The 27,221-nt window shown below is 32.7% G+C and overlaps 1 protein-coding gene and 1 long non-coding RNA gene across 3 annotated transcripts in view; both read right to left on the bottom strand.

The window, feature by feature from the left end:
* LOC147808583 (uncharacterized) overlaps positions 1 to 27,221 on the bottom strand; it is a 305,187-nt gene that overhangs the window by 38,858 nt on the left and 239,108 nt on the right. The gene's annotated exons all lie outside the window — the stretch shown is intronic.
* On the bottom strand, positions 15,515 to 17,231 carry LOC147808586 (uncharacterized). Its single transcript, XM_087163425.1, has 2 exons — positions 15,841 to 17,231; positions 15,515 to 15,746 (listed from the first exon to the last, which is right to left on the bottom strand). Exon 1 carries the CDS (start codon positions 16,947 to 16,949, stop codon positions 15,954 to 15,956), a length of 996 nt encoding a protein of 331 aa, XP_087019551.1. The 5' UTR covers positions 16,950 to 17,231; the 3' UTR covers positions 15,515 to 15,746; positions 15,841 to 15,953.

Raw genomic sequence — 27,221 nt, 5'->3', positions numbered from 1 at the left:
AAATTTCTTTATTGCATACAAAACCTGAATTTTAGGTGCCATTTTTTAGCAAAGTAGGAAATATGACTACCTCGGCATTGTTTATGATCACAAATGCACTGAAGAAATAACTAGTGTGTTTGCATGGTTTTAGCTGATATAAGTAATGAGAAAGGAACAGTGTCTAATTTCTTCATTGCTTTTTCTTTTTAATTACTTAAAAATTTTCACTGAGTTGACAGTTCAAGGAAAACACATAATTCTCTTTACTCCATCAGTAAATTTTTCATATATTGGTAAAAAAGTATTTCTGTTCAAATATCAGGACATGCAGGTTGAGGGCTCACGATGTCTCCTTTGTGGTCAACTGTCATTGAGAAAAGCCGCCGCTGAGAATTGAACCGCATATCTTCGCAATATCAGCAAACCACTCATCCCTCACGGCTTCATATATATTTGCAATATACATATGTAACTCAAAATAAAATATTTAAAGCATTCAAGTGGTTTATCTATGATATTCTACCCGCACAAATCAAATTAATGCTTTATTTGTACTAAAAACCTGTTCTCACTAAAAAGTGTCCTTATACAATTGTAAAGAAATCTAAACAATTACATACCTGCCAACTTTTAATCCCTTCCATTATCATTTTTCCCAGTGATATTAAAATGGAATTAAAACTTCAATTTTAAGCAAACAAATACGTTGTATTTGAGAAAACTTAAGTTGACAACCATGATGCTTGATGCTTGGTATAAGTGGGATCTCAGTATTTGGCCCGAAGGGCCACCAACTGATTCGTCATATTCTGTTAGGTCGTAAAACTAGTAGTCTTGCTCCTATAAGAAATGAGATAAAGAAAGTAATTCACGGCGGTGAGCCGTGACGTCAGGATAAGTAAAAATCCTGGTAGGAGTGGATCCAAAATTAATTTTGGGTCTCTGGGAGTATAGAACGAAGAAGCTTAATAAGCTCCTCATCCTTCAGCAGTTCTTTCATCTCCTTGAAGAGCTCTATAAATCTGGTGGCGTTGTCGGCAGCTTTCACGGGATGAGATTTCTTCTCTTTCGGCGCTTTTCTGGGTCTTGCTCCGCAGTTGCTCACCGTTGCAGTTGACGCAGATGGCTGGGGTCGTCCTGGGTTTAGTACACTCGTACGAGAAATGTGCTCCGGCGCATTTCATGCAGGCTGGGTTGGATGCTGGGCAGTTTCGTTGCGTGTGTCCGAACTTCTGACAGCGGTAGCACTGAATCTGGTATCTGCCTCCTCTGAAGCGTTCTACTCTCACTGGTTTTCCTAAGACTGAGCTGATGTTGAAAATGTTTCTGGCGGTGCTGTTCTCTGATTGGATGACCAAAAAAAGTGGAAGGGGCCTAAGCTCCTGACCACTCCTCCTTTTGAGTTGAACTATCTTTTCTGGAAAAAGTCCAAGATCTTTAAGATATTTTTCCAATTCCTGAGAATCGGTATCGATATCCAATCCTCTGATGAGGGTCTTGAGCTTTTTACTCGATGAAGAGTCACTTGATGTTGTAATTGGAGTGGGAGGGTCCACCGCCGCCGGGGCTTTGGTTTCTTTCTCTGCCGGTACTGGGGCCGCTGAGGTAGCGGGAGCTAACACTGGAATCTGGCTGATGGTTTCGCAGTCCGATTCTGGGTCTACTTGCATCGCCGAGTTGACACAAGTTTTGCTTTTCTTTTTCTTTCTCCTCTTTTTCTTTTCGGTGTTGGCCGGAGTTTCTGAAATTTCCATTTCGGCTGAGCTAAGATGTTGTTCCTCAGTCTGGGTGACAACCATGATAGTCACACATATTATTATATGTGCTTAATTTTTGTAAGAATAGTGGTGATTAATATCATTTGAAAATTAAGATTATAAAAGAAAAAAATAGTATATAATTACTACCACTTCTTCCGGAAAATCTTCCGGAAAATCCGGAAGAGTTAGCAGGTATGCAATTATGGGATTTCAGAATGTTTGTTTGCATTTAGTTTATTTTTAAGTAGTGCTCTTTTCTGGATTTCATATTTAATACTCTACCTATTTGTTAAAACTCTAATTTAAAATTTTTGAATATGTTTGCTGATGTAATTGAACTGTTACGCCCACTTCGAACTTTCGAAGTGCCCCCGGATGCCCCCTTACGGGGGCGGGAAGGGCTTAAGCTTGTTATTGATAATCACAAACTCAATAATTGTGTTTGCTGTTCAACAACGTTTATCAAATGTAATAAAATTTCTTTATTGCATACAAAACCTGAATTTCGGGTGTCATTTTTAGCAAAGTAAGAAATATGGCCACCTAGGCATTGTTTATGATTACAAATGCACTGAAGAAATAACTAGTGTGTTTGCATGGTTTTAGCTGATGTAAGTAATGAGAAAGGAACAGTGTCTAATTTCTTCATTGCTTTTTCTTTTTAATTACTTAAAAATTTTCACTGAGTTGACAGTTCAAGGAAAAACATATCATTTTCTTTACTCAATCAATAATTTGTTTTCAGTGGTATGCATTGATTTGGTTTATTCGATTATTAATAATAATAGCAGTTTAGAGAAAGTGTTAGTAGTCGAAATTTTTATGTTTACATAGTATTTGATGTGATAGTGGCACACATAAGACGCCAGACCTTATAAATTGTTATAAACTTTTAATTTAAGTTTCCATTTTTCAATAACTTCAACTTTCTTGAAGTGGATTTGAATAAAATTGGTAACCATTTGTCACTTTTAAAAAACGTATAAAAGTTATAAAATACATAATTCCTTTTGAAGTTTGTAGCATTTAAGGAATTTATTTTATAAATAAAGAAAAATAAATAAAAATAAAAATCAGTAAGTTCCTAATAGGTCATGTTAAATATATTTACCACCAAAAAAATGGCGTTTTTGTAAACTAAATGAGTTTTTTTTTTATATCAATTACTGTTATTAAAACAATTTCAATTCCAAAAATACTTTAATTTACCGTTACTAGAAATAAAGGGCCCATTAAAGGGTTAACGTTAGGCATTTATTTAAAAAAAATTTATTTGGTTTATTTGATTATTAATAATAATAGCAGTTTAAAAAAAGTGTCAGTTTATAGGAATCCCGGAAAACAGAGTAAAGAATACAGTGTATTAGTAGTCGAAAATTTCATGTTTATATAGTTTTTGGCGCGATAGTGGCACATATAAGAAGCCAGGCCTTGTAAATTGATTGTTTTAAAAGCAACATTGCAAAGGTATATATAAAGGATTATTTTTATTGTAGAAATTCTTTATATGGAAATAAATATTTAAATTTTTTGGAATCGTATTTTGTATTCTTTTGAATCGTATACTGAATAACAGATCGTAGAATCATAATTTTTCTGTTTTGTATTAAAGTATGAAATGGCAACTTGCTTTTGAATTATAGTTTCAAAGCAAAAAGGCATTTCATACTCTCATATTCAAACACTTTTCATTCAACTATTCATACTATTGTGGAAGAAACGAGACTTAACGTTTCTTCTGCAACTTATGCAGTATCGAGGCAATTATTAGGTCTACAATAAGGTTTTATTCACGAAAGCACGAGCCTCGTTTTACAGAATGTTGTAGAGTATTTAACTGAATGATAATGTCGCGCGCAGCTTAAAGAGACAGAGCATATATCGTAAAAAGTAACCTGTATTCATATATTTACACTTATAAAGAAACTTCCCAATAAAACTAAACGGTGCATCTGATACATACATATTGAAGGGTATAAATTCTATTTCATTTATTATCCATGTAAAGTTGGGCGCATTTCTTCACTGCCAGAATTTTCCGTTGAACTTTTCAATTTAGCAAAATCATAAGAATTACATTAGGAAACAAATTTATTATAGCAATTTTATACAAGTACTCTATCTTATCTAATTCGGGATTCCATTTCACTAGGAATAGTACTTCCAGCGTTTGCCGGTTTGTCATCAGGCATTCCATTGAATGCTTGGTAGTAGTGCATGAAATACCATTTGGAACTAGTATCATAATAATAATTTGGAATTCTCACGGTCAATTTTAGGCATTCTATATAAAGCTATTAAAATCCAGATTTCATATATTGGTAAAAAAAAAGCATTCCTGCAAAAATATCAAGACATGGAGGTTGAGGGTCCACAATGTCTCCCTTGTGGACAACTGTCAGTGTGAAAAGCCGCCACTGAGAATTGAACGGCATATCTTCGCAATATCAGCAAACCACAGATCCCTCACGGCTTCATATATATTTGCAATATATATGTAACTCAGCAATATATATGTAACTCAAAAATAAAATATTTAAAGCATTCAAGTGGTCTATGATATTCTACGCGCACAAATCAAATTAATGCTTCATTTGTACGAAAAACCTGTTCTCACTAAAAAGTGTACTTATACAATTGTAAAGAAACCTAAACAATTATGAGGTATCAGAGCAGCTAGCAGTCTGATAATATGCCGAATCAAGTTCTATGCGATGAATTTTGCCGCTGATTAAGAATAACTATCATAATGTGCTTATTACATCTACCAGCTGAAGTTTTCATTGGCGAATGTATTATTTACACCTGTGGTTCCCAACCTTTTGTGGACCATCGCCCCCCTCTTGGGGATGGCTGACACATATCGCCCCTTTCTCTTTTTACTCAAAAAACCATTCTCTGTTGTTTGTGAGCAACCAAACACTGAAAATATGCTAAGTTACTTGATATTAATTTAAATTGTAATGCAAATAAGGAGGCACATTTATCCTGTCATTTTTATTAATTAAAAAAAAATTGTCCATCTTTTTTTTCAAAAAGAAATGATATTTAAAACGGAATAATCAAAACAAAAGTAAATTTTTTTAGAATTCATATTTTAATGTAATCAAGAGAAAGTTAAAACGTTAACAACTAAAATTTGAGAAAAAAAAGAGTGAGAAAGTACATTTTTACCACTTCAATGACTGCCCTGTGCTTGGTGTATTTCAAGTTAAAGCTTGAATGTCAGGTTTCCTGCTCGTCAGATTCAAACGTCAGATTTCCCCTTTGAAGCAAATGTCCAACCTATCTCTTTGCTTTGTGAGCAGCTGGAAGACAGAACTAAACCATCTCTGCACCAAATATGTTGACGGGAACGAGATGAGAAGTGGCTCAGTTTGTTTCCACAATTGTGGATAAGTGGCCATAAGCTTTATCCAAACTAACTCGTAACGGTATTTTTTAAAGATGACTTTAGCCTCACAGTCATACTTCAAAACTAAAAACTCAGTCTACAAAGAGGAAGTGAGCTTATCCACAACTTCAAAAGAGAAAGGACCGAAAATTCAATGTATGGAATTTCTTATTTCATCAAATCTTTAAATCTTGATTCCATAACTGATCAAGGTAATTAGTAAAAATTAAGATTTTATTTTCGAGAATCTCGATATCTGCCATTGAACACTTTTTAAGAGTTGGAAATTGCATTAGCTCTTTGCGACCAATGTTTGGCTTGTAGATATCAAACTTGGTGATGAATGAAGATATGATTCCCTTAGCCTTGATAATGTTCATTTTATTTCCTTGAAGTTTCACGCTGATTTCCTTCATTTTTTCAAAACTATCAGTGAGGTACGCAGCTCCCAACTTGCGTTGCTTCAAACTCTCACTTAAAACAGGATAAGTGGTGTCGAGAAACTCAGTAACCGAATCCAGCAATTCGAAGAAACTGCTCAGTTTCCTTTTGAAAGCCATCTCACAGCTGTATGTAGGAGCAGGAATTCGAAATCTTCATTATTTTCATGGCAAAGTTCTCGGAACAAACGGTTATTAGGAGAATTAGCTTTTATTTTACTGATGCCAGAAATAACCAATTTTTCGCAGCCAAAAGTTAACGATAAATGGCATAATGAATGGGGAGATAACTTCCGGTACTTCTTTTTTACTGTGACCCAGAAACTCGAGTATGACAACCAGACAAGGTTGGAGCACCATCTGGTTGCACAAGCACTTACGTTTGTGAGGGGAATTTCTTTTTCCTCAAAATAATCCTTGACCAATTTAAAAATCGACGATCCCTTTGAATCTGTGTTCAAAGTTCTTGTAAACAACATTTCCTCGTTAATCTCCTCACTCTCATTTATATATCTCATGTAAGCTAAAACAGCTTTGTTATCTATCACAGTTGATTGATCAATCTGCAACGCAAATTTACCTTCTTTCAAAAATTTGATGAGTTTTGATTCAACGTCGGCGGCCATCTCATCAATACGCCTGGAAACAGTATTATTGCTCAGAGGAACAGAGTGGCTTATCAGATTTCCGCCTGCGATACCAAAACGTATGACGAAAACGATCCTGCACTTGATTTTTTTTTTAATTTTTAACTATCATAATTCTTTGTCTACACCAGAACCATAAGTTTCATATATATTTTCAATTTCAATCTTAAATAGCTTTTGTTATTAATATTATTAGAATTTTTATCTTTTGAATACTCGTCGCCCCCCTAAGGATTATCGCCCCCTTTGGGGCGATCGCCCCCAGGTTGGGAACCACTGATTTACACCAAAAAAGTTTATTTATCTAATTCGTTGGGCAATTCGTTTATTTAGCAATTCGTAATAGCTCAGATGATTAAAAATTTTATTATTTATAATTAACATTTTAGTGCGGTAGATAAACGATTTTCGTTTTCATCTCTACAAAATAAAGTAAATTTCAACAACAAATCATATAAATAAAAGAATGGTAACTGTTTCGTTATCAATATATTTGAAAGTATACATGAAGCAATTTTATGAGTTAACATTTAACAACATATTTGTGAGAGAAAAAAAATATTAGTGGAAACAAAAATTTTCCGGAGCATGCTAAGCACTTATAGGTAAAACAATAAAATTTTATGTGTTATGCAATTTTTTTACTGTGATAATTCAGAAACAGCGCTGAAGCTTCAAAAATGGACATTATACTTATTATAAAAACTATTAAAAACTCCAGAGCATGATTTTCTATCTTATGTAAGTGTTAACGACAATGTCGGTACTGCAAGCCATGGTGGCTCATGGGATAGCTCTCTAACTTTTCAATGAAGTGACTTAACACGTTCACGCCTTGTGTTGCGCCTGAAAGCGAGACGGAAAAGAGAAAATACTGGTAGAAGAACTATTTCAATATTAGATAATATTCGGGAGGGGTTAATCTATTCTCAACAATAACAATTCACTGTAAGGAAATTTATCACGGTGAAAAAGCAATTCAATATAAAAATTGTATCTGTAAAAACAATTGGTAGTTATGGATTTTTATTATTCCCGGAAAAAAACTAAAAAATTAAATTTATTTGTTACCAGTTTTTACTCCGGTGCGCTGCCAAGATGAGACAATCTAGCGTGACCCATCGGTGGGTCAACCTGGCGTGAACGTTGTAAACAATTTTACGATTTCAGAGCAGCTACCATTTTGATTATATGCAGGTGAGTCAAGTTCTATGCTTTGAATTTAAATTCAAGACAAAGTAGAAATTCTCATAATGTGCTCATTGCATCTACCAGCTAAAGTTTTCACTGGCGGATGCAATATTAAGTTTATTGTTGAATTGGAACAACCTTAAGAAGTTAATAGATTAAAATATTTAATAACCATTATTAATATTTTGTTGTGGTAGATAAGAAATTTCATTTCCCATTTTTAATGCTTTATCCAATTAACGCCCAGCGTCATATATTTAGGACAGATCCTTTTTTCAGAGTCATTCGTTGTGGGGAAAACTTTTGTTTGCATTTTCATTTACCTGGGTGAATTAAAAGATTCTCAGATACAAGAATGATTTAGTTATTTCTGATTAGATCTAGAATTATAAGGAGCAAGTTCCTTTTGATCTATCAAAGACTTTTTGAATGCTCTAACAGTAGAAAAACCATTTAATTTCGATAATATATTATACCACTTTTTCTATAAAAACCACTTCTTGTATCATTTCAATATATAAATTCGGGACGAAATGGGTTAATGTGAGCGTATTGATCGAGGCACCTGACTTGTGGCACTAGCCTTTTTATCTGAGATTAAATTGCCAAATTCAACGGGCGAATGCGGTCGAATAACTTATATACAGAACAGTAAAATGTGCGATAGATACAAAAGAAAAAGGATTTGAATAATAATTGATAAGATTCAAGTGCGATTACAAGAAGTCTGAATAACAGAAAAAATAAGCTATTTGGATAGACGAAAAAATAAATATATACAAATTTTCACCGGCATGAGTAAAAACAAAACTGAAGAACTAGTATATACATATTTATAGCGGAGTGAAAAATAGATGATGTAGATCTTAATCAGAGAAGAGAGTAAAAGTTAGGATAGATTACTTTACCTCTCTGCATCCCCTCCCCCCATAATTGGCTTCACAGGTGCACAGAGGAGTAATTTCATCTAGAGGAATAAAAATCTATATATATATATATATATATATATATATATATATATATATATATATATGTAGTATCTAAAATACTAGCTTTATAAAATTAAAAGAATCTTTTGAGACTAAACTCAAAAAGAATTATATCTATCTGCAAATAAGCTTATCTGGTCTCTAAGAACATTAAATTTCTCTTTCACATACTTAACTTGGCTCTTCGCGTATACATTTAGTCCCGTTGAATAGCGATGAAATCTTTATTTATAAAATGAATCCACCCCGCGCAATAAAAAATCGTAACGAAGCCGAATTCCCATAAAAATCAAGACGTGTTGAGATATTAGTTCATCTCCATCTGGTCTGAAGATGTTCCAGACGCCGGTTCTAACATCTGGGTTATATAGATCACATGACATGAACATATGTTACGTTAAAGAAAGTACACTTATCTTTTAGAAATGAGACTGTAAGCATCTATCCAGGAGCTCTGCTCCGTGTATATATAATTTGTAAATAGATCCTTTATTCTTTTCTCAATAAAAGCATAGAAACTTCATTTGTTGTCATCCTTATAGAAAAGGATATTAAAAATAATTAAAACATGACTGCGAAAATTGGAAACAGCAATATAATGATGAATGAAAAGCCGGCACGATTCTCTCAGCCCGGAACCCCTATGAAATAGCATGTGAATTTAAAGATTATTGCAAGTAATTTTGCTTTGAAGAAATTAACTGGAATTGAGAGATGCAATAAGAAAAGTTTGATGAACTCCCGTATCGGCCCCTTCTCTGCTTGGGACGGAAAGTCGGAGGTTCATTTTGCAAACCCTGAAGCCCGATGGAGATCCGTGGGTGAACTTCGTCGAAGGAGGGATGACCTTATTTACGCCCTGTGTCTTCGCGGAGGTGATAATTTTCGCCGCCTCTGTTCTAAATGCGCCCTAGGAAAAAGACTGACTCTCGCAGGAGAAAATATTGAAGAGTGAAGGAGGAAAGGGACTGACTATTGTGTTTTTTTTTATACTGTGCGCTCCCGTTGTTGAACAGATGAAGATCGGTAAGTTTTGAAAATAATTTTGTTGAACTAAAAATGATAGTTTTATTACAATACTGAAGATAGTTATAAATAGAAATTATATTTTATTATGGAGTGTGTTGCAATTTTAAAAAGTATATAGAGTGTGTTGGTATTTTAAAAATGTAATACTTTGATTTTATTTTCATTTGATTTTGATTTTCATTTCTCTTATTGCAAAAATAAGTATCTTATTTTAAGTTATTGACATAATTATTGTTGTGAAAAATGGCATATCTATGGAAACTAGTTAAATCGGAACTGGTAATTTTAGCGAACGAATTAGAATTAGATGTAAATGAAAATAACACAGTTCCAGAGATAAGAAATAAAACTGTAACGCAAGATAATTATGACGAATCTATAACTAAAGAAATAGTTAATAGAATTTTAGAAGAAAAACGGGAAAAATCAGAATTACAACTTTTAAGAGAAAAGATTTTAAGTCTAGAAAATAATGACAAAGATGTATCCTATTTAGGTAAACTAGTAAAAGCTGATTTAATTGTTTTGGCAGATGAGTTAGGAATATTAGTAAGTGATACCGAACCAGTTTCCGAAATCAGGAAAAAAATAATATCAGATGAGAATTACAATGAGGGGTTAACCAAAGAAATTGTAAGTCGTATAGTAGAAGAAAAGAAAGAAATGCAAGAATTACAAATTTTAAAGGCTAAAAATCAAGAACTTGAACTTTATAAATTAACTTTTCAAAGTAATGATAAGGAAACACGTTCAAGTGTAAATTCATCTAATGTAAACATTTCCTTAATGAGATTGTCACAACCGTTTGACCCTCATAAAGATGAGATATTTTTGTATTTAAAAAATTTCGAAACTAAGGCCAAATTGGCTAACATTCCCGAAACCGAATATGTTGTTTATTTATTGAATATGTTACCCCATGATATTGTTAACCAACTAACACGGGAACCGGGTGAATTGGCTCATGATTATTCACATATAAAAACCTTATTATTAAAAAGGTATAAACTTAATCCAGAGCAATTAAAATTTAAATTCTTTTCAACTCATAAAAAATCTCAAGACTCTTGGCGCGATTTTTGCAACGAAATATCTGCTTACTTTAATGATTGGCTAGCTGAGCTTAAGATAGAATCATTTGAAGAATTGAAGGAATTAATTATTGCTAACCAAATCAAAACTAGAGTACCAAATGAAGTAAAGCAGCATTTTCTTGATACATGGAATTCTATGAATAGTTCTTTAAATTTGGCAGAAAAACTAGATGAATTTGAATCTTTAAGAATCGGTATAAATAAACAGACAGGTACGAAACCAAAACAATTTTCTCCTACTTTGCAGAGACGCGCTACATATAATGCACCACAAGTAAAAAGAAATTTTTTAAATAATTATCAGAGTGGTCCCGGACAGTTCAGATACCAGACTGATCAACAGCATTATATGGGACGAAATTTTAATTACCCATATAGGGCTGGTTTCAATCAGTATAGTAATCAGTCTAAATATAATAGTAATGAAATGAAACGATCAACTGAAAAAACTCACCACGGAACTGTTTCTGATAAATCTTCCCGAAACAAATATGACAAAAAGAGTGAAAATTATAATGATAAGTCTTCTCAAAACAAATGTAACAAAAATGTTGGAAATGGTGTAGAAAATGGTATTAATGATCAATGACAATTAAATTCTTTATATTTTTGTGATATGATTATGTCGAGAAGTGATGGCACAAAAATTGAAATTCCGGCCCTTTGTGATACTGGAGGAACAATATCAATTGTTCCCTCAAAATTATTAAAAAATATTAACTATAGAAAAATTGAAGAAAGAGATAAGGTGCCATTGCAACAAACACAAGGCACAATTAATGATTTTGATTTAATTGAAATAGATGTTTGTATCGGTAAATTGACAAATAAAATTAAAATGTATAGTATTAATACGAATTTGAATTATTGTTTGCTATCACTACCTGACATGTACGTATTTAATATTAAATTAGATTTTGATAAAAGAATTGTTATTCAAGGTGAAAATGAACTAAAATGCTCTAAAAATATTGTAACTCATTCAATGTGTTGTCTCAGTGTAGTTAAGGATAGTCATTGCTCATCACCAACGAGTAAATATTCTAAATCTAAATCACTTGAATCTGTGGATTGTAATTCACCACAGGAAATAGTAGATAAGAGACTATCCTTATTAAGAGAAAAATATAATGATATTTTTAGTGAGGATAGGTATGATGTTGGACTCATAAGATTAGAGCCTCAGAAGGTTATTCTTACTTCTGAATTGCCAATATCTTTACGTCCATATCGTTGCTCTCCTCAAGATAATATAGAGATTGAGACACAAATTAAAAAGTTGTTAGAAAATGATATTATTAAACCTTCACATAGTCCCTATTCAGCCCCTGTAACGATGGTTACTAGAAAAGATGAGGGAAAAAGAAATAGACTTTGCATAGATTTTAGACGATTAAATTTAGTAACAAAATCAGATGCTGAACCAATTCCTCGAATTGATGATGTTCTTGATGACTTAACGAATGCAAAATATTATTCTAAAGTGGATTTATGTTCAGGTTTTTGGCATTTAAAAATTAGAGATTGTGACACTGAAAAATTTGCGATGACCACTAATTTTGGCTTATATGAGTGGGTAAGACTCCCTTTTGGTTGGAAGAACAGCCCAAGTATATTTCAGCGAGCTATTCGCCAAATACTACAAAAACATAATATTAAATTTGTTAAAAATTTCTTTGATGATATTATAAATTATAGTAGTTCTCTTGAAGAGCATTTAGCTCATTTAGAAAAAATTTTCGAAATTTGTAGGTTCTTCTTCTTCTTCTTCTTCTTGCTTGAGCTTGTCAGATATGTGGCACCTCTGCACATGTTGCATTTTGTACCATACTCCAAGCCCAATTTTTCCTAGTTCCATTGTCTCGGGTCGCCTACTTTATTAATATAGTCTGACAGTCCCTTAATGGAATTAAGGTGAAGCTCTTTAGGATATGGATTGCCTAAGGTAGTGAGGCGCGTAAGGGCGAGGGCATCACATTCGTATAGGATGTGATGTGCTGATTCTACCTCTTCACGGCATTTCCGACATATTGGTTCTTGTTCGAAAAGTCCCAATCTATGTAGATGTTTCCTGAAATGATAATGCCCAGTGATGAAGCCTACAATTGTTTGAATCTTCAATCTTGGGAGCCTAAGAATTTCAGAAGCAATTTTTGCAGAAGGGCTGCTGATCATGCTTTTAGCATGTTTTTGTCCAGGAGAATTGCGCCAAACTTTGTTCATCTCCTGTTTTTCCCATTTTAGGACAGCCTTCTTTGTAGTCTTCATATTGATTCCACAGAAGGGTTCCGTTCCTATTGGATTGAAAGAGGATCCCTGTTTTGCGAGTTCATCAGCTCTTTCATTACCATCAATTCCCATATGCCCTGGTACCCAAATAAGAAGGATTTTATTCCTTTTTGCCAGTTCTATTAGGAGATTCTTGCATTCCAGAACAATTTTTGATTTTACTTGAAATGAGTAAAGAGCCATCAAGGCTGCTTGACTGTCGCTGAAAATAAGAATCCGCTTACCATGGTAGCCTTTCTTAATATTTATCTGCAGACAGTTTACAATAGCAAGTACCTCCGCCTGAAAGACAGTAGCATACTCCCCAAGACCTTCAAAAAGGTTGAATCTTGGTGACAAGCCACAGACACCCAGTCCTGAGAGGTTACCTTTCTTTGATCCATCGGTATACCAGATTAGATCATCATTTTTTGTATCGATCGTGTTGTTATCCCATTCTTCTCTGGTAGGAAAAACTACTTCAAATGGTCTTTCAAACACGTACTTTCTCTCCATGCAGTCAGAAGGCATAAGGAGAGTTGGATGGTAAATTTTCTTAGTAATACTGGTATGACCTCCAGAAGAGGGCTTGTCATACCATTGATATTGCAATTTCATTCTATATGCAGTCATTCTGGCAGAGCTGCACATGAAGATATCTAAAGGAGTCAGGTCCAGAATTGCCTCAAGTGCTCTGGTAGGGGCCGTGGACATTGCACCTGTGATACACAAGCAGGCTAGTCTTTGCAGACTTCCCAGCTTATCCTTCACAGTTTTCTGTTCCACTTTACACCACCATATCACTGAAGCATATGTGAAAGCAGGCCTGACAATTGCTGTGTACATCCAAAACATCATTTTTGGTTGTAATCCCCAGTTTTTACCAAGCATGCGTCTGCACATCATTATGCATTTTTTTGCTTGATTGATTTTGTAATCAACATGTTTATTCCAGGTGAGTTTTTGGTCAAGAATTAAGCCTAAAAATTTCACCTCAGAGGCAATATTGATTTCAACGTTAAAAAGTTTTGGGATAAAAAAGCCTTCCCTTTTTATTTTACGAGTGAATGGTACTAGATTGGTCTTCTGTGGATTTATGTCCAGATTCCTCTCCCTGCACCATTTGCTTACATAACTTAGAGCGTTTTGCATAAGTTGGCAAGTTATGTGAAAATCTTTGCCAAGGATGAGTATGACAATGTCATCCGCATATCCCTGGGTATAGTAGCCTGTATTATTTAGATGTTTGATTAGGCTATTTACAACCAGATTCCAAAGTAATGGTGATAGTACACCTCCTTGTGGACAGCCTCTGGTTGTTTTCTTTTCTAATGTCTCGTTGAAGATATTCATTTGAATGGCTCTATCCATAAGTAGGGACTTAATCCATAAACATAAAGTTTGGTCTATCCCTGTTTCCCTTAAGGCATTAAGGATGGATGGGTGAGAGGTATTATCAAAAGCACCCTGAATATCTAGGAAGGTGGCCAATGCAATTTCCTTTCTTTCCAGGGTGTCTTCAATCTTAGATACTAGCTTGTGTAAGGCTGTCTCTGTAGATTTACCAGGTTGGTAGGCAAACTGTAGATTATGCAAGGGGTTATTGCTACCCAGGTAATCCCTAATATGCCTATCAATAATTTTCTCCATAATTTTAAGAAAGAATGAAGATAAGCTAATTGGTCTGAAAGACTTAGCCTGGTCATAGTTACTTTTGCCAGGTTTAGGAATGTAAACAATCCTGGTCTTTTGCCATAGCTTTGGAATATGTCCCAGTGCCAGACTGGCTCTGTAAATTCTGGTTAACACAGGGATGATAGGATCTCCTGCCTTTTGGATCATTGCAGGAATGATTCCATCAGGTCCAGGGCTTTTAAGTGGTTTGAAGGTGGAGATAGCCCACCTAACATTGTTTTGATTGATAACGTTCTTAGCATAGGTCCATTGATTTCTTTGTATTCTTTTTACAGATCCAATGAAATGCTGTCCTTCATATCAATGGCTCCTGGAAAGTGAGTTTTGGCCATAACTTCCATTATCTCTTTTCCAGTGGTAGCAAAGTTGCCATCCTCATCCTTTAAGGTGCCAACCATTATGGGTTCATCCCTTCTAAGGATTCTCTGGAGTCTAGCTCCTTCAGAGATAGAATTTACCTCTTCACAGAACTTTCTCCAGGATTCTTGTTTGCTTTTCCTGACATTTTTGTTATAGTTGGTGAGGGCTCTTTTATAATTGTCCCACTCACCATGTTTCTTTGCTTTATTAAAGAGTTTTCTAACATTTGCCCTTTCAGTTTCCTAGGAGTTGTTCCACCAAGGACATTGGGGCTTTGCTCTTTTGGTACGTATTGGGCAATTTTTATTGTATGAACCTAGAATTTCGTTCTGCAGAGTTTCTGCTGCAATTTCTAGATCATAATTATCTCTAATATAATTTTCTCCCATTTGAGTCAGCCCCATGATATCATCTTGGAATTTCTTCCAATTTGTTCTCATGGGGTCTCTGAAGCAGCGATCAATATTTATATTGGAGTTTATTTCAAAATGGATATTTTGATGGTCGGAACCTGATGGTCTCCCATCTACTTTCCATTTCGTGATATTTTTACTAATAGCCGGTGTTGCTATAGTAATGTCAATTACTTCAGAACGATTAGAAGTTATAAAGGTAGGGTCATTGCCTTTATTCAAAATATCTAAATTGTAATTAAGAATAAATTCTAAAAGACACTCACCTCTTTTATTTGTGTCTGTGCTGCCCCATACAGTATGGTGAGCATTGCAGTCCAGCCCTAAGACTACCTGCAAGCTGTTTTCTGCACAAAACTGCAGGAGTTTGTGCAGTGTTTGGTCAGGTGGAGCCTTCTCTTCATAGGGTAGGTAGACTGAGCAAAAAACAATTTCTCGGTCTCTTCCCTCTATGTTGAGTCTGACTTTCACTGCTGTTAAATCCCTATGAATAAAATCTGTTAGAGGTAGAACCTTAATATCTTTATCTATTAGGATACATGTTCTAGCTTCACTATTAAGATTATAAATGAGCTTACCTTTTGTTCCTTTGAGGCCACTGATTTTTCCCCTGACAAGCCAAGGTTCTTGGATCAGGGCCAGGTGAAAATCCTCATCAAGAAATTTCTTGGTGAGGTTTGTGGTGCCACTTCTACTGTGGTGGATGTTGGCTTGAAGAACCTTCACCCCCATCGTTTTTGGAAGGTTTGTCTAGGACTTTGGCTTGAACTTGGTGAAGTCCGATATAAAATTTATATCCCCTTTTGCCAAGTGTAGCCGCGTCCAGTTCAGGCACGCTAAGGACGATGGTCTGTCCTGATGGTTCATTCTTCCGATGAAGTATGTTCCATTCGGTTGGAGTAAGCCCACCATTTTGTGCCTCAATCTTTCTCAGAACCTCTTTGGACTCCAGTTTACTACAGACTTTCGGCAGTTTAGCAATGATCTTAGTAGTTCTGACAAGTTTCCTTGCCTCTCCTACCAAGAGAGTTTGCTCCTGCCATGGGTTTATCTCAACTACAATCTGTTCCAGCCACTTAGAGCTCCCCAGATCTGCACAATTGATGATAAGTGCCCCATTTTCTAGTCTGCAAGAAAGAAAAGTGGGGACAAAACCCTCTTCATTTCTAGAAATTTTTTCAGTTATCAAGAACTCAAGGTCTAGGGCCTGTTCTTCGGATAAGCGCTCAAGAGGATGTCCTTCAAGAATCACAGCCATTTTAACTGCGGTTAGAGCTTCCTTAAAGGTTATACCTTCAGGTCCTTCTTTCCTGGCAGCCTTTGGGGCTACATCTTGTTCCATCCTTTGGCTTTGTCTTTTCTCGCCTCTCTGCTTTGGTTTGGGTTTTTCTACCCAGGTACCCTCAGCCATCTTCTTTTCTCGGGCAAGTTTCTTTTTCTGTGCACCAGATAGTCTTTTTTTAAGTTTGATCCCATCCATGGAGGCAGTCATGCTATTAATAGCTTCCTGCCCCACTTGAGATGTTGATTGGGTAGAGGTCATTTCTACCTCTTTTGATGAAGGGTTCATTTTATCTCCTTCAGTTGGTTTTTCCCTAGTTTCCTTTTCTTTTGCAGAAAGGTCTACTTTGGGATTTTCACCTGCAAATGCAGTAATTTGAGTTGTATTTTTGTCATTTTCAGCCATAAATTACCTCAAATAAAAAGCTCAGGTAAAGAAAGTCAGCCCAGCATTGCCTGAGTTACTGGGTAAGGCAATTACTCTAGATGTTCGCCAGTCAAACTAGAGGCTCCGTTAAGACACTATAACCGCAGTGCCATTCACCCAAGGCACGGGTCGCGTAACACCTGGGTTACGGGAGTTGGTTCGCGACCTCCTATTTGTTATTCAGAGGCTATCCTGTCAGTGCTACAGGACATTCGGCTATCCACCACCTGCCGTCGCGCCTGGTAGCCGCTCAAGCCTCAGGAATTTGTAGGTTAGAAAATATCAAGTTAAAAGGTTCTAAGTGTGATTTTTGTAAAACAAGTATTAAGTTTTTGGGTTATGAAATTTCCGAAGGTAAATGTTCTCCTAATGATGCAAATATAGAAACAATTAAAAAACTTCTGCCTCCTCATAACGTCAAGTCATTACAAAGGTTCTTAGGTTCGATTAATGTTTATCATCGTTTTATTCAAAATTACGCAAAGTTAAGATTGCCGTTAAATAAATTACTTAAAAAAGATGCTAAGTTCGTTTGGTCTGAAGACTGTCAAAAATCATTCGAAGAGTTAAAAAACGCGTTAATTTCCAAACCAGTTTTATGTCTTTTCAACCCACAAAGAAAATGTCATTTGTATGTAGATGCTTCTGGTGAGGCTATAGGTGCAGTCCTTAAACAAGAGCACCCGGATGGAACACAACATCCAATATCATTCCATTCGAGGCAATTAAGAACTTATGAGAAAAATTATTCAATTACTGAGTTAGAATATTTAGCAATAGTAGATGCTCTTGATAAATATCAACATTATCTTCATGGAACACCTTTCACCATACATACAGATCACGCAGCTCTAGTTTGGTTGAGAAATGTGAAACATCTGACCGGTAGATTATTTAGATGGTCTTTAAAGTTATCAATGTATGAATATGAGATAAAATATAAAAAAGGAAGTACTAATTATGAGGCAGATATGCTCTCTAGAAATAAAATTTCTCACCATAATTGCTATTCAACACATTTAATTCAAAAAGAAAAATTAATTGAACATCAAAGGCTTGATAATGTAAATAATCCTAATTTTAAGAAAATTAATGATGTTTTAACTGTTAGTAAAAAGGGTTTAATTAAAATTGTAGTCCCCTTTTCCTTAAGAGAAGAATTAATTTCAAAAGTACATGAAGAATATGGTCACCCAGGTGTAAAGAAAATGTTAAGCATTATTTCCCCATACTATTATTGGTCAGATATTATTAAGGACATTAGTAATTATGTTAAGCACTGTGAAACTTGTCAGTTTAATAAGATCTCACACTTGAAAAAATACGGTTTGTTACAGTCAATGCCACCCTGCAAAGAACCTTTTGAGTTAATATCACTGGATTCTGTAGGTGGTTTTAACTATTATAACTCTTCTAAAAAATATTTGAACATTGTAATTGAACATTGTACCAGATATATCTGGGCTTTTTGTAGCAAAAATATTACATCAGAAGTGTACTCGAATTTGTTGAAGCCTTTATTTACATCCTATGCCCCAAAGGCTTTATTAACTGATAGGAACCCAGCCTTTACTTCTAGTCGATTTAAGAAATTTTTGAGAAATCATAATGTAAAACAGTTGCTGACAACTAGTCACCATCCACAATGTAATGGAAAATCAGAAAGGGTAGGACAATCAATAGTTACTAGATTAAAATGTAAAGTAAATAACTTTTCTAAAAAGATTCCTTGGACTAAATTTCTTGAACAAGTTGTGTCTGAATATAATAATACTCCTCATGCTGTTACAACTTTTCCACCTGCTTATTTATTGTTTGGCTCCTTGCCTTTTGATTCCCCTATTGATCAACCTTTATACCCCCCAGTCGAAAAAGCCAGAGAAATAGCTTTCGAAAAAACCAAGGAACGTCATTTGAAAAATAAACTTAGATATGATTTTAAATTTAAAAATGCAGATTTTAAAGAAGGAGATTTGGTAATAATGGAAGAATATAAATACCCTAACACTAGAAAATTAACTTCTCCTTATTCAGGCCCTTACACTATATTAAGGAAACTTTCTAATGTAAACTTTGAGATAGATAAATATAATAATCAAACTGAAATCGTTCACTCTTCCAAATTAAGATATTTTTATCCAGTTGAAGAATTTCATTTAACACCAGAAGGTGAAAATTAAGAGTACATTTTATGTAAATTTTAGTCAATTTCTGTTATGATATTTTTGTAATTTTGCTATAAGGAAAATTCGAATTTTGTAATTTATTAAAAATGATACTGAACTGTTATCAATAATATTAATAAGAAGAATTATTCAAGGAAAAATTGTGAATTTGTTATACATTAAGACTAAGTTTGAACTGTCATATATATTGCTGATGATGAGAAGAAATATTACCCCTTTTCTGGAAGATCCGACCCTTAATTAGTGAAAACCAGCGTAGTGTTTACCCATACCTGAGATAACAGATTATGTGGACGAAGCTTTATCTTTTCTTTTGTCTTTGTGGAAATATTAAACCACAAATGCATATAATTGATGATGACACACTTAAGGTTGCCAGGATCATCCATAACTGGAAATTATGTTTGGAATTGTATTTTTCTTTATTTTATATTTTGATGTTTGTATTTTATGAAGGTGTTTATACTTTATACAGTGACATGCAGTCACAAAGAATGAGAAGTGGCAACGATGCCAAAAATGTTTAAGAAATTTAGTTTTTAAATTTTAGGCCTAAAAAATGAATGTTGTTAGTGAAAATGAGTACTAAAAAATGAATGTTTTTAGTGAAAATGAGTACTAAAAAATGAATGTTTTTAGTGAAAATGAGTACTAAAAAATGAATATTGTTTGTGGAAATGAGTACTAAAAAATGAATATTGGATGTGGAATGAGTACTAAGTTGTTGTAAGAAAAGTTGTTGTAAGGTATGTACTAGAAAGAATAGTGATTACTGAGATTAAGTAGTGCATTTGAGATTTATAGAAATGAAGAGGAAAGTTAGTTTTTTTACTTGAAGTATTTTAAGGAGTTAGTTAAAGAGAATATTTTGAATAACTATTTCAAAGTGTAACAGAAGAGAGAAAATTCATGAGTATTTCAAAGCTCTGTGAGATGAATATTTAAGAGATTTTTGTAAGAGATTTAGGATAATGATGAAGTTTTATAAGCATGCTAATAGGTCCTCAATCAAGTGACTAATGTCACAAGGACTTAAACGTACGTAGCAAATTTTAAGGCCTATTGTTTAGTTGCAACTACATTTTTATATTTATATTTTTCGATATCGATAATTTTTCTTTGTTTTATTCTTCATTTTGAACAAATATATATATATATATATATATATATATATATATATATATATATATATATATATATATATATATATATATATATATATATATATATATATATATATATATATATATATATATATATATATATATATATATATATATATATATATATATATATATATATATATATATATATATATATATATATATATATATATATATATATATATATATATATATATATATATATATATATATATATATATATATATATATACACATATATATATAGATTTACACTGCTGGCCAACGAAAATGCAACACCAAGAAAGACAAGAAATATCACAACAAAATTTATTTTGTAGATAACATGTTGATCAAGTAATTTTTTTATTGCTTTTTCTTATTAATTACTTAAAAATGTTCACTGAGTTGACGGTTCAAGGAAAAAAAAATCTAGTTCTTTACTCAATCAATAACTGTTTTTTTCTTTTAACCTCATGCATATATTTTCAAAAAAAAATTATTTGGTTCATTTGATTTTTAATAATAATACCAGTTTAGAAAAAGCGTCTGTTTATAGGAATCCCGGAAATCAGTGCAAAGAATAACGCGCATATGTAGTCGAAAATTTTATGTTTTCATAGTATTTGACGTTATAATTTGTAAATTGTTTGTTTTAAAAGCAACACTGTAAAGATTTGGAAGTTTCAGACTATTATAATATTTGAAGAGACAGTATTGTAGCATTAAAAAGTATTCAGGCAAATTACAAATTTTGCCAGAAGAGTTTGCTAGGTGTGTGAAGCAATTTACTTAAAAAAAAGAAGAAAAAAAAACTGTAGAGGCACATTTTGAGGATGATCTCATATTTTGTATTCTTATGAAACGTATTTTGTATACTTTTGAGACTTATTTTGTATTCCTTTGAAACATATCCCAACTAATAGATTATAAATTATTGTGAAGTGTAGAGCTGCCAACAATAACACTTTCAATTGGAGATTTTTTTATTACATTTTTTGCATGACTGTCATTTTGAAGGTTTAGATTTAGGTAGTTTTTGAGGTAGTAATTTTATAATATTAGGAAGTAGTCATACTTGTTAAAAGCTTTGCCTAAAAAGGAAAACTGCAGAAGTATCAGGTATTAGCAGGTCTGTAATAGTAAAATAACAGTTATTATAATCTCAGTTATTATATTATCTTGATAAAACAGGATTGTGCTATTTATTAATTAAATGGGCAGGGAATGTTTGTCATGATTTGTCATCTAGTGAGAGAATTGACACTGTTCTAAATCTTATTAAATAAATTACTGAAAAAGAAATTCTTTTACAAATTATTATCTTTGAGTTAACGAGTTTTACATTAGAGTGTAAATGTTTTTTTGTTTTTTTAAATATTTCTAGAGATATAATAAATACGAGATATAATTCTAGATTTCTAGAGATATAATAAATACATTTTATTTGTATCTTTTAATTTTTGTTAATATATTGTGTTGGACAAAATCTTTTTAACCAAATGTTAAAATGTTCTTTTTAAATCAAATGTAAATTTTCTGCCACTACTTTAATAAGTAAATGGGAAAATTCTCCAGTTGAAAGCCGAGGAAGTTGGCAGGTCTTAATAAATATTTCATTTCATTTTATAACCGCTAATGTCTCCTTTGTGGTCAACTGTCATTGTGAAAAGCTGCCGGTGAGAATTGAACCTCGTTTCTTCGAAATGTCCGCAAACCTCTTCTCTTAATTCTTTAATTGGGTTAGTGATTAACTCGCCCTCTAGCGGTGAACCAATCACTACACCCTCCAACCAAGATTGAAATATAACTTTTTCAATGTCATGTGCATTATTGCTTTTGAAATATATCCACCAATGCAACAGCAACAAAACAATTTATTAATCCTTAAAACAAATAAACAAAACAATTATGATCATATTATAAGGGCCCTCAGCGGCCAAAATACAGAATTACAGAAATATTCTCTTATCGAGGAAAGACCAGCCTACACGCCGGCTCCTCTTCTCTTCATTCTGTAATTGGGTTAGTGATTAACTCACCCTCTAGCGGTGAGCCAATCACTACACCTTAAATATTGCAGCTAATTAAGAACAAACTCTAATAATGTACTCATTACATCTACCAGCTGCAGTTATCGCTGATGGATGTATTATATAAATCAAAAATAATTAACGTTAAAGCATCACAACTTGGAAGATGAAAATATATATCAATTATAATTTATATTTTGTTGCGATAGACAAACAAATTTCGTTTTCCTTTTCTATAATCTGAAGTAAATTTCTAAAAGAAAACATATAAATAAAAGAATTGTAACCATTTTGTTATCTATAGGGTCTAAGTATATATCAATAATATCTATCTAAGTATATATCAATAAACTTTATCTGCTAACCATTATCAATACATTTGTGAGAGAATAATAATATTAATGAAAACTAAACTTTTCCAGAACATACTAAGCACTTAGAGCTGAAACAATAAAATTTTATGTGCCTTACAATATTTTTACAATGATAATTCAGAAACCACGCAAAAACATCAAAATTTAAACACTTTTATGAGTAAAAACTTCAATGAGCTGAAATAGTGACCCATAATTCAATTTCATAGATAGTTATAAATTATTTAAGAACTGTGCCGTTTCTCTTATTCACAAGACTTAAATATGAATACGCTGTTAATCTACATTTTAGGGAAAATTGGGAAATGATGCTTTTCGAGAAATGAAGATTATGGACGCCGTTGTGTCAGAAACTTTGAGAATGTATCCTCCTGCTTTAATGTAAGTAGTATCATTAACCTTTTCGGGACGGGCAAGTCATAAATGTATCCGTTCGGAATCTCAGAATCATGATAGTAAAAAATAGAAAATGGTAGCTTAAATTTGGGCATGGCTAATTTGACAGATTTATTTTTGATTTCACTTTAATTTTAACACATACAATATTTGAGTTTCGAATGAATTTTTAATTCGAACTAAGTAGTAACCAGTTTGGCTACCAGTTTTATCTTATTTTTACCCTGATTATCCACACCCTGAGAATGCATGCAAGACTCGCCCGTCTGAAAGAGATTAAATAATATCATAACTGCCAACTTTTACACATTTGGCGTAAAATTTTATTTCTATTTTTAAAGTGGCAGTAAATTGCATGCTTTCTATATATTCCTTGTAGTATTTCTAAACTTAATTAATGATCTTTTTGCAACCAATTTTTTTTTTTAAATTTATAATAAGTATATTAATATGTGAGACGGTTTATTGTACTCCGCATAAGTTTTTCCAAAATGCAAAATATGTTATCTGCCTAAAATTATAATTTAATCTCCATTTTACTGTCTCTTGGGTAAATCCTTCTCGAAAGGATCAATCGTTGGCAGGTATGTGATGTTATACCAGCCCTGTCAGCTGCTATACTGCATGCAAAATATTTTATAGAGTGGTAGACACTTTAAATCCAAAACTTTCAAAGTGATGGGTGATTTTACCAACATTTTATAATTTTCGACGAGGAAAAATTAGACCTATGAGGCCTTGTATATGAACTTTTAAATCATTTATATCTTGTGGTGTGAAAGATAAATTCAAATTATTAAAAATATTGAAATTAAAACGTAGCTAGAATAAATTATTACAAAGAGTAAAAAGTTGGAAGCTCTGCATTACTGTGTTACAACAACGACTTCACCTGACGCAGCTCAGCAATTTTGCTTCACACGCAGATCTTTTACGATTTGTTACACAAAGCCTTAAAAATTGGCCTTTAAACCTTATTACAGTAAGGTTTAATACACTCTTTAATATATTAAACCTTAATATATATTAGCTTAACATATTTCACCTAAATATATTACAAACGGTATATATTAAACCACCTTAGGTACAGTCCCTGGCCAAAGAGTTTGCCAAGTGCGGTAAACATTTTGCATTAAAAAATATACTGCAAAAGCACATTTCAAACTTACATTTATTTCAGAAATTCTTAATGCATTATTTGCAACATATGTAACTCGAAATAAAAGATATAAGGCATTCGAACTTGGGGTTAATCCATGATATTCTAAACACACAAATCAAAGTAATGCTTTATTTGTATTAAAGACGCCTTTTCACATAAAAGTGTACACCCACAATTTTAAAGAAACCTAAACTATTATCCGATTTCAGAACAGGTAGAATTTGGACTACATGCCGGCGAGTCAAGTTCTATGCGTTGAATTTTATCGTTAACTAAGTATAAATTCTCATAATGTACTCATTACATCTACCAGCTGAGGTTTTCACTGGCGGATGCATTATTTAAATTCTATGGGTTTAATGTTTAAAAATTTATCAGTCCATGTGATTAAAATTTATATTCATTATAATTTATATTTTGATGTGGTAGATAAAAAAATTTCAATATCTTTTTATTTTTGTCCACAAAATGAAATCAAATGTAGAAAATGTTTTTGATAGATTTCGCTGACGGCCATTTTGGATAGTAAGTTTATTTCCCACGAGTTTTTTAATCATTTAGATCACTTTGACAATCGATAAATTTAGATAATTTTTTATTCTTGATATGAATATATTTCGATTAGGATGTTCAAGCATTAAGTAAATTTGATTCTTAGATGATCTTAAAGATGTGTTTACTTTCTATTTGTTGTAATTAAAATTTCGTTTTTTTTGTTGCAAGATAATTTATCCCAAATAAGAGCATACATCGCGGTCTCAACATAGATTTTTTAGATTATTATATTGCAAAACTAAATTTCAAATTTTTTGAAAAGACCATAAATTGTGACACCGCAGGTTTAAAAAAAAACTTTTTTTTTTGAAAACTTAAGATAAGACTTAAACCTCAGGCCACGGTAGCTTATTTTTGCAGCTACGCAACTTTATCTAAAATACAAAATATTTGATTATATTTTCACTCCAAATTGCGATCAAATTACCAGAAAGATCCACCTTAAAGATAAAATTTCAAGATGAGTTAGAAAAGGGCCTTTGACGGTCTCAGGCTCCCAGATAAATTTTAATGATAATGATGATGATCATCATCATCCTTATAATTTGTTTTATATAGTTAAACCGTTTCTGCCCAACTTTATACGTTATTTTAATAAATAATTTTATATATAACCGGTTTGTTCTTGCTTATGTCCGTGTATCATTTGGTTAATATTGTAATGCAATACTTTAAAAATAAATACAAATAGGAAGTATATACTAAATCTCCTGAATAAAAACCCATTACTTGTACGATTAAATATAAAAGTTAAAAATACTTGTGCAAAACATGCAATTATTAAAACACTACGGAGCATCTAATAATTTGGTTTAATTATTATATACAAATATAATACTTAATATAATAATTATTCCATATTTATATAATATATCGTCTAAATTTATCCATTCATCGAATTTATATTATATATCGCCTAATTTAATCAATTGATACACGAACGTAAGCAAGTGCAAACCGGCTTCAGTCGCGTAAGAACAATAAAGCTGTATACTATCACATGATAATTAAGGTTTTACATGAAATCTTATAGTTTGTCTAATAATTTGTTCAGGGATTGCATTAATGTTTATACTAAGCCTTAATATATACCTTAATATTTTAGCAACCGCCTTCGATGACCTGATTTAGTCGAAGTTCAAAACAATCCTTAACAATAGGAGTTTATTTGTATCTCGCCCCGCCCTATTTTAGGGCATACGAGAGCAGATACATACACAAAGCATACATAAAAAATACGTAAATCTCTAAAAGTTACATCAACAGCGAGTATAAAAGTCAGAATATCTAAAATAATGCTCAATACAATTCTATAAAACAAGTGTAAACCAATTAAAATAGTAAAAGTAGTAAAAAGGTTAAAAAAACAAAATCACTCAAAAACCAATAAATGTTAAAACTTTACAGAAGCATGCAAAATGGTGATAAAATATTAGAAGTTAACATTCGATAAAAAGGTTAAAAAGCAGAACAAGTTAAGAATCAAAACAATCAGTAAAAAAATTGAAAAAAAACAATACTTGTTAAATTAAAAATTTATAAAAACATTACAAGTTTAAACCTAGAGAAGTTTAAAATGATGGTCGATAAAAACACAAGACACCAGCAATAGTGTTCGCAGGCTCCGAACAGAGTTAAATGAGGTTCAGAATGTTCTCCAATGCTGCCTTTATAATTTTTTTAACAATGTTTCTACAGACCAACTTAGAAAAGCATTGATGCAAATTTTGTCCTACAAGATGGTTTCCACGGAATGTCTGGAAGTGTGGACAGTTCATGATCCTTAACAATATATAAACTTTAACCCTTTCGAGCCGACTGTCACAAATACGTGCCAGCATAAAACCGTATCAATCAGGGTAAAAAGATAAAACTGATAATCAAAGTCATTGTTGAGCAGTTTATTTGTGGGCGGAGTTATAATTGTTTCATTTATTTAATTCACCATTACTTTGTTCAAAATAAAACTATTTAGTTATACTTTGAATTAACATTGATTATATATATGATTAAACTAACAATAATTAAAGTAAAAGCAAAGTAAGTCTGTCAAATTAGAAACGACTACATTTAAGTTACCGTTTTTTTATTTAATTACAACTTGATTCTGATTTTGCACGAATGCTTTTCTGAATCACCCGTCCCCAAGGGGTTAATGGTATCCAAGTCTCACATACAGCACAACTGAGGTTAATTGAATATTCTAATTCTTCAACCCGTTTTCCAATTCTAACTCTTAAATTAGTTTCAAACAATGCGTTAGCCAAATATTTTCTCCTTTTTAGCTGTTGCCTGCTACCATTCCCTCGAGCAAGTACTTTGACTTCAGTTTTAACAATTTTCAAGTCATGCCTGCAATATTATCAATATTGCTGCAAAGTATAGTATTAATAGATGCATGCT

This window comes from Parasteatoda tepidariorum, chromosome 5, assembly GCF_982258835.1.
Source record: "Parasteatoda tepidariorum strain Cologne lab strain chromosome 5, Ptep-v5.0, whole genome shotgun sequence".
Lineage (NCBI taxonomy): Eukaryota > Metazoa > Arthropoda > Arachnida > Araneae > Theridiidae > Parasteatoda > Parasteatoda tepidariorum.
Note: the sequence above shows the minus strand (reverse complement) of the source record. Positions and strands in the feature narration are given on the sequence as shown.